The following is an 8921-nucleotide window of genomic DNA, read 5'->3' as shown; positions in this document are numbered from 1 at the left end:
CTAAAACAGCTAACTTAATTTTTGCAGTACAATCATTTCAATGAAATCATTAAGTGATTAGCTCATTGTCAGTCCCAAACTTTAGTGTGTGTTTGCGCTTATGTCCTTACTGTGTTAATGTGCATGTTCTCATCCAATGAAAGCCAGGTGAAGGTGAGATTTTCCCAAAGATGAACATTTCTTGCATAAAAGAGCCACCTGCAAAGTGCTTCACTACCTTTCACTTCTTGTATGATGAGGTGCAGCTCTGTGACTCTGGGTAGGATAAGCAGATGAATGAATGAATGACAAAATTGTCTTCATTTTTTAAAATGCCAATACTGCCACCTGTTGGACACAGAGGATCGAATCAAATAAAACCCAGGCACCAATTTCAAAGTTTGATCCAAAGTTGTAGTTTTTAATGATTTCAGAAAAAAGGCTGCAAAGTATTACTTTAAAAAAACACAGAGTAATACCCATCCCCACACACATTTAGAACAGGATCATGTTAGGCACAAAGTGGGTGGAAGGTGTACAGTGTGTGTTAATTCTGTCAGTACTTTTGACTTAATCCCTAAGCCCTTGTCTCTTCAGTCCTCTCATGCTTCCTCCCTTCAAAAAATAGCCTTAGAATCTCTTTGTTATACAAAAGCAGCATGGCGACGACATATACTCTTAATTTACTTTCCCTGTCAACCATATTGTTTCTACCGAGTCTTTGTCAGTGATATATTACAGTAAGGAGGGAAGCATTAGAGGGTGTTCCAGACATGGCTGGGATATTTTAATATTCTAATGCCCTTCTCTCACTTTGCTCTGAAAAAAACACCCTTCAGGTGTCCCAGCTCCATTCACTGCAGAAACGGCTTGGCCGGGCTGAAGTGGCCCAGGTTCTCACAGGACTTGAGCCAGCGCTGCACATTAGAGGGAGTAGAGGAGGCAGGGCCGCTCTGCAACACGCAGCAATAGCATGCCATGTCGGCCAGGGAGAACTCCTGCCCGGCCAGCCAGGGGCTGCGGCCCAGAGCCGAGTTCAGGGCCCGCAGGACAGCGGCCCGCTCCTTGGCACTGCCCTCTGCCAGCTGGAAGAAAGCCATGTCCACCCAGCTGTCCACCAGCGTGGCGAGAGCAGCGTCACTGGGGTAGGGGGACAGCAGCTTGAAGAGGAACCGCGCCACGTTGGCCTCGCCCTCGATGGGACACATGTTCTGGACACTGAACTTCATCTGCAGTTTGGGAACTGTGGATAAGGCAAAAGAAAGATATGGTTCCTGGTTAACAAGGGCACAAACATTTACCACAGCCAGATCATGTCAATAAGGCCAATTCTTACAACATAAAAGCAAGGCTTGGAATGGTTAGACATGGCTATACTAAAACATGAGCTTTCACATTTTACAATTGTAAGTAATTCTATAATATCTTTATTGGTCAGAAAAGGCACATTATATATTCCACAACAAAAATCCCAAAAGTTATTTGAGGTTTTTGAAATGAATTGTCATAAGTTTCTACGCTTTCAAAAGTTACTCACACAAAATAAAGTGAAAAAGCTCTACCTCCTTAAGTAAATGAATCAAGTCCCTCACTCTTTGTTTACAGTCATTACTTTGCTGAATTACTTTGGCTGAGTAAGGTATTGTATTTAGTATTTCTCAAACCCCAGACACACACCCAATGTGATCCCACACCCTAATTTCTAGTTGGCCTTTTTGCTGTCATTTGTAAAAAGAAAGCGGAAATGGCAAACAAACGATGAACCAGCATATTAAACCGAATCCGATTAACTTTGGCTATATTATTTTTCCCTTTCCATTTTGATTTACTACCATATTTTAGCAGTTTTAATGCACTTCCTAGAGTTCATCCTGTAACACATGCCTCTCTCACTGTGCCTTACCATCTTTCCATATGAGGGTGACGCCCAGCTGGAACATCTGGCGGGCATAGCTGTCTGCATGGCGCGGGCCGAGGCAGGACAGGAGCTGCGGCGGCACATTGGAAACTGAGGAGTGGACGTGGACCGTAGAGAGCACCCGATAGCGCTGACACAGCACACTGTGGAGCACCATCAAGGTGAGGGGGGGCTGTGCTGGGTTGGCGTTTATGACGATGTCACGGAGAGCGCCGAGGTCCTTGTGACATAAAAAAAGATAATGGAGGTAAATAGGTGTAGCATTCAAAATAAATAGAGCAGTACAATGTTTGTCTGCTCCAACTAGGCCAATACAGCCTGCACAAACTGGCAGTAATCAGTCCACACCCTCAATGTGCGTCAAGACAAATTCCAATATGAGCAGGTTTTTCAGGTTACAGTGTTATTTATAGCATTCAATGATGGGTGCAATCAAGAAAAAACATGTATCCACTACAGCTACAGAGAAAAAGTAAGTCAAACTATGTTATTTGCAAAAAAATGATGCATACTTTCAGTTTATGAAGGATACATTCTGGCATCACTAATAAACACGGTGTTCAGTTATGCTAATACCTGGATACAGAGCTTACTAGTATTATCCCCAGCTTCTTACCTTGCCAAGTAGTGTGTCCAGATTGGTGACTCCTGTGAAGGTTGTGGAGCTTGGGCTTTGGGAGGAGAGGCTGCTGCTGACCGTCAGGTCCAGATCGGCGTCGGGGGTGGTCACCGTCTTGGCCAGGCCGTCCACCGCTGCTTTCAGATCGTACAGTTTTCTCAAGATCTCATCCTGCCTGGCTTCCAAAGCTTTGACCGCTGGATCCACCTCGCCATTCTGGGGAGACAGAGAGAATTGACGACGTGAGCATCACAGTTTTCATTATTTGAGCAAAATCAAGCCACAGTTTTGTGTAAGCTGGTTTCTCTACAATGTACTGTTATTGCACATAAAAAGGCAGTATAGAGAACATATTTAATGTAGCCCCATTCTTGAGATCAAACAGTACACACAAATATATATGAATCAAGAAAGACATCTCATAAAAAGATTTTAAAGACAAAACCTAGACTTAGTTTGGTCTTGTATAATCATGATCAAGTAATACATTAATAAATATATCTGACAGCTTTGGTTATTATACAAATCAAGATTTTTGCACACAAAAAAAGATGTATAAAACACGATTGTTTGCACTAAAGTAAAGCCACTAACAAATATAATACCCTACAAGTTCATCTATATGATTAGCTAAATCATCTTTTTTTGTTATTGGCAGAACTATTTCGATCGTTTCAGTTGTTTTCTCCATGCAAAAAATGAAAATTATGTTTCCAGCTTCTCAAATGTGAGGACGTTTCTGCAAATACTTTACATTTTAAGAGAACATGTTCCTTGTAATGCTAAGAACCCTTTACTTGAGTAACGTTTTCAATGCATTACTTTCACTGGTAACAGTATCTGAATACTACTTTGACCACTGCATAGCTGAATTGGTTTGCTATGTAGACATACCATCATGATGTGCACTTTGACGCGTATAATTGACAGCACAACACAATTATAGAGACTATATAACAGTGTCATCAACTTGGTCGTTAAATAATCTTTAACGTCTCATAGAATATTGTGCAGTAATTGTTGCATCAGCCATAAGTGATTTTCCTGCCAAGCTAACTTAGCTCGCTAGCAGGTCAGCTTACAGCTAATTCTAATACACGACGCAAAATGCGCATGTATCAAAACATGAGAAACTAAACGAAATGCAAGCAACAACAGGAGTAAAATACAAGCTAACCAAATAGAAAATATATATAACCCTGGTCGAAATTAAACCAGTTATAAGTTACCTGAAGCGCGTGTTCAGAGCATAGATCAGAGGTGCAGCTGTTCCCTTGCTGCCCGTGGATATTTGGTAAGGTGTACATGCAGGTTGGTAAATCGGGCTTTAGGAGGCTTCCACAGACGGGCTTTACCTGGTACATGGACATGTTGGAGGACAGTGAGCGCTCTGTCAGAGACAAAACAGTTAAAAACTAATTCACAGGCGGACACAGACAGGCTCTTCAGGGCTGTGTGATGTTGACAGGCAGCGGGGCAGCAGCGGCTCCCGGACCGGACTACTCTCGCGGTAACAGGGGAGAGGGCTCAGTGACGTCACATCCTGTGGAAAGTAAAATATGGCTGTAGTGATGTTTCTTTTATTATAACATATATGAACATCATACATTTTGTGTACAAAAAAGGTTCACATCAAGGCTAGACATAATAAATAAAATAATAACAATACAAAATTACATTAAATAAATAAATAAATGCAAAAAAGAAGACAAAAAAACAGTTTCAGATTAAATATCGGCTGTGGTGAGGTGGTAAATAGTTTGAATGAATCAGAAGAACCAGAATAAGGAAAAGGTTGTATTGCCAAGTAGGTATGGGTGTCACTTTGTTAGAAAAAGTGCTGGGGACGATTTCTCGAGATTTAACATCAGCTTAGCAGAAGACACGCAATGTCCCTCTTCTGGGTGTTGAACCTCAAGCACCTGCATGAAAAACCAATGCATAGACCTCTGGACCACCAATGTGTGTTGAAACCTTTATATATACAGTCTATCGTTCAAACCAATGAACGCCCAAAAAGTGCAAAGGTCCCATGTCATGCTTTTCCGGTTATTACCCGTCCCCTTGTGTGTTATGAAGGTTTTTATGCATGTAAACGATCTGCAAAGTCACAAACCCTCAAAGTACACCCTGTAGCAAGTAAAACTCTAATAACACAGAAAATACCTGTCTATGCTGCCCCAGAACGCCTCGTTGGAGATTTTCTCTTTTTTCATTGTTTTCTTCCTGGGTACAGTGACGTGCCCATACCCAAATGGACCCATTGGTCCAAATGGACCAATCCGTGGAGCCGTTACGTTACGTCCGCGGAGCCGTTACGTTAAGGTTAACACACACACACACTCAATCTTTTCTCAGCTGCAGCTCTGCCGATTTCTCCTCCCGAGACGGCGGGACGCGGCGAGGCTGTGAGTCGGTGTGTGAGCACACACACAAATTTGGGTGTGTGTGTGTGTGTGTGTGTGTGTGTGTGTGTGTGTGTGTGTGTGTGTGTGTGTGTGTGTGTGTGTGTGTGTGTGTGTGTGTGTGTGTGTGTGTGTGTGTGTGTGTGCGTGCGTGCGTGCGTGCGTGCGTGCGTGCGTGCGTGCGTGCGTGCGTGCGTGCAGAAGGCCACTGGGCTCATAGGGGAGGGGGGGGGGCAGGAGCTCCAACAAGCCGTGTAGGACAGAGAGTGAATACACATACTATACAGAGATGCTGTATGAGAAACCAATGTGATTTTGGAAAATTGCACAATATAAATCTATTTTAGTATACCTCAACAATTAAATTATGATCAGTAGAAATGGCCATGACATAGGACCTTTAACAATATCTTTGAGTTGCTATAATATTTTATTTCACTTCCTCTGACCAGTCCCACTTTTATTTGGAAGCTTTGTGTGAAGTTGTAAACATTGCAAGGAGAAACACAGTGACTCTTCTCTCTTCAATACATATTTTAAAAGCTTACAGCACCGGGGATTTCCGGCATATTCATGTGCTGTATAAACCTTAAAGCCCCCTGAGACAAAAGTACAATTTGTGATATTGGGCTAATTAAATTAACGTTGATTTACTTTTATTGATGTATTTGGTGCAAGAAGTAGCCTACACTTCACTTCAGAGCCCTCAAGAGCCAGATGTTTAATAGCGTCAAAAAATGTGTTGCTATGAAAGGTTTTGCCACTACCTAAAACTCAGTAACAGGGGTGTAAGGGATGGGATTTCTAACAGGTTTGAGATTTTTGATTTTGAAGCTCTTCTCCAGTATAGCAGTGAGATAACGCACACATTTAACAAGCAGTTTAACACTCCAGTCCAGCAGGTGGCGGCAATGCACCTACTCGTTAACCTCATAAAAGAAGAATTCATTTGAATTAAATGTTTGGTATAAAATCACATCCATGGATTTCAAAGTAGAAGAGCTGTTAGGTTAATGCGTTATGTATTGTATAATGTATTATACAGTGACATCAGTTATGGGCGATCAAATGTATTGGCATGATACATTCCACGTGCACTAGAGGGCGCCACCGTCTCATTTCTCAAATCCCAACTTTCTGAGTGCAGGAGGTCAGCAAGTCAACAGAGGAGATGGTCATTATATGAACGTCTTTATACATCCATGGTATGAACTCGTGCATCACAACCATAGACTGTATATATAAAGATCACAACATAGCTATCAAATAGAGATTGTTTTTTCACGATGCAATGTATTTATATTTAAATGTAAAAAGGAAGTCACATTGACCTGAGTACAGAGAATATAAAAACAAAACGTTTCAATATACTCGTTTAATTATTCTAGACAAATGTGGGAACATGTCTGAAGGCTGCATTATCATGATTAGTATTTACTACAACATGTAGTGTGTAATAAATCCTGAGAACAGGTGTTTAATGTGTGTTGTGAATAATCATATATGCAATCAGTACAAAACAGCAGCCATTGTTTTAACATATCTATTGTATGAACCTTGCTGTCTATCAAAATGTTGCATACTTTTGCTTTTGTTTTGCTTTCAGTATAATTACACATTACCTGTTGTGACATTACTTAACAGGGTTTAGCCAGGGTTTTCTTGCAAATGTCAGCCTCCTTTCCCATACATATTAATCATACATGACAAGTCCCAAAGTGTGGTTTAAGCAAGCTATTACTAAGCCGTTTCAGGAGCAGATGTTTCTCTGACAGGAATATAAACAACACTGAAACATTTGGTCTTGTTCTCCATGCCACCCATGATGGCATTTCATATCTACACGACAAATAGGCCTTCTGAAACCTTAAGTTAATATTGGCAAATGTACCTAACATTTTAAACAAGTGGTGGCTCTTAATTATGTCATATATAATGGTCAAATCGAACCTCATTTGTCAGAAATACTTACATTTAAGAAGGTAATGAAATACGCAGATATATATGCACATTTATAAAAAATAATAATATAGTTGTAACCTTGTGTCTAATCTAACATTAGTTATCAGGAGCTTTTTGCTGCAAGTGAAGTCAGCTGTCTACAGTCACCTTTATTATCTCAGCTGTAGAGACAGATCCTGAGGAATACAGGTGATAGATTACGTAAAATGTATTTTGCACATACATTTCAATAGTCTACATTGGCATTTGAGATGTAGTAGAATGTTGTATCTTGTGACTCATACAGTCTGCGTCTGGTTCTGTCGCCTGACATTAACATCTCTGTGATTTCTTCTGGCAAGATATAAACTAAGCTATTTTAGTTCTGTCTGCTTCAGTCCACTATCAGTCAACTATTACACCGGCCTAGCCTGTGTTATTCAATCACAAATGATCTTTGGATTTAATCAAACCTGGCAACAAAATCCTTTACCAGGAAGCAATTGAAGCATCTGTAACTTTGCCTGATACTTGGCTCTCCTTTGACATGCAGTCTCCTTCTTCTCTGTCAGAGGAATCGGCTTAGTACTGTTTCACACTCCAACTACATCCTGTCCTCTTAAGCAAGAGGTCTATAATGAAAATGCACAATTAAGTTTACTGTTTCAACAGCTTGTTAACCCTAAATTATTCACTTTCTGCAGCAAGAGCGAGGGAAGGTTTAGTAGGGCTGGTGCATAAGGGAGGGGGGGGGGGGGGGGGGGGGGGGGGGGGGGGGGGGTGATGCTAGGGGTGATGCTAGGGCCAACCTGGCTCTGGTGAGTCGGATCTGATGGCCAGAGTAAGACAGAGATAGAAACTGAGACTAAGGAGGGAGCTGAAACCTGACAGATCACAGTAGTTCTTTTAATGATGTAGGAACAATTGACATGGAGTCTGTCAGGCTGTAGGTTTGTCAAGCTGAAGGTAGTATGGGTGTAGTGCGGGGAGTGACATATGTCTTGTAGTACTGTCAGGAACAATTATACTGGATCACTGACAGAGAAACAGCGTGTGGCCTGATGCAACGAATACTTAGAAATGCTCAGAGTTGATAAGAATCCCAAAAGGAATAGTTTTACATAATACTAACTATGTGTATTCACTATTTGGCAGAGTGACTGTAAATGAAAAGACTGATTCCACTCTCATATTTGTGAATTAAATATGAAACGTCAGCGAGATTCTGGTTAGCCTAGCTTAGTGTAGCGCAACAATCCTAGGTAAAAAGAAAACTGCCTATACCAGCACCTCACAAATAAATACATTATTATATTTAGTTTAACCTGTACATTGCTGTAGTGTATTAACAACAATGTGATGTTTTACAGGGGTTATGTGCCAAATAGTTTCTGACATGGGGGTCATGGTCATTGGTTGCCTAGCATCAGTTAAGAGCATCAGTTAAAAAAATCAATTAAGATCAAGTTTGTGCACATTTTCAGGTGGTTTGCTTTTTGTTGTTGTTGTTTTTAATGCTTATCTTATAGTCTGTGATATGACAGTCTTTGTTCTGTGCTGAAAATGTGGTAGGAGAAGGCACATTTTGTTCTGTAATCAGGCTCACCCTCAGAAATCCTGACATCTTTCAGGCTGTGGTTGGACTGTGGTAGAACCAGGCACAATCATGTCTCTTATTGAAATCAAAGTTAAGAAGCGTAGCTAGAGTTCATTTATGTTATAGACTGGAAAGGAATCGATCATATCGCTGTACATGTGGAGTGTTTTTTCTTTGGGTGTGCGGGGATAGGATTAGCTTTAAGCAGCTACTGTTATTTGTACAGCTTTTAGGAGATTAAAGGTATATACTTATACTGTATGTAATATATCCTATAAAGTATATTATTAAAAGGTGAAGTTACATATACCTGTCTACTGCTCAACGACAGCCATTACTCAGTCTGAGGGTGAGTCAGCACATGTGACAGCTAATCAGGGGTTTAAGCCGGGTGTGGCATTTTGTTGCTAACTTGCATTAGTGATGTCTCGATGTCTATAAATACAACCTCAATTAGCGGAA

At 40.9% G+C, this 8921-nt stretch overlaps 1 protein-coding gene across 2 annotated transcripts; it reads right to left on the bottom strand.

Annotated features, from left to right (window-relative positions):
- Positions 1-375: 375 nt before the first annotated feature.
- aimp2 (aminoacyl tRNA synthetase complex interacting multifunctional protein 2) lies at positions 376-4022 on the bottom strand. 2 transcript variants are annotated; one of them, XM_034143675.1, is made up of 4 exons: positions 3746-4022; positions 2514-2732; positions 1883-2117; positions 376-1222 (listed from the first exon to the last, which is right to left on the bottom strand). In XM_034143675.1, exons 1-4 carry the CDS (start codon positions 3884-3886, stop codon positions 834-836), a joined length of 984 nt encoding a protein of 327 aa, XP_033999566.1. In that variant the 5' UTR covers positions 3887-4022; the 3' UTR covers positions 376-833. The 2 variants fall into 2 exon arrangements, with proteins under 2 accessions (XP_033999566.1, XP_033999567.1); XM_034143676.1 differs by having other exon boundaries at positions 3872-4022.
- Positions 4023-8921: the final 4899 nt, after the last annotated feature.

The sequence above is a fragment of the Trematomus bernacchii genome, unplaced genomic scaffold, assembly GCF_902827165.1.
Source record: "Trematomus bernacchii unplaced genomic scaffold, fTreBer1.1, whole genome shotgun sequence".
Taxonomy (NCBI): domain Eukaryota; kingdom Metazoa; phylum Chordata; class Actinopteri; order Perciformes; family Nototheniidae; genus Trematomus; species Trematomus bernacchii.
This window is presented reverse-complemented; position numbering and strand designations above follow the sequence as displayed.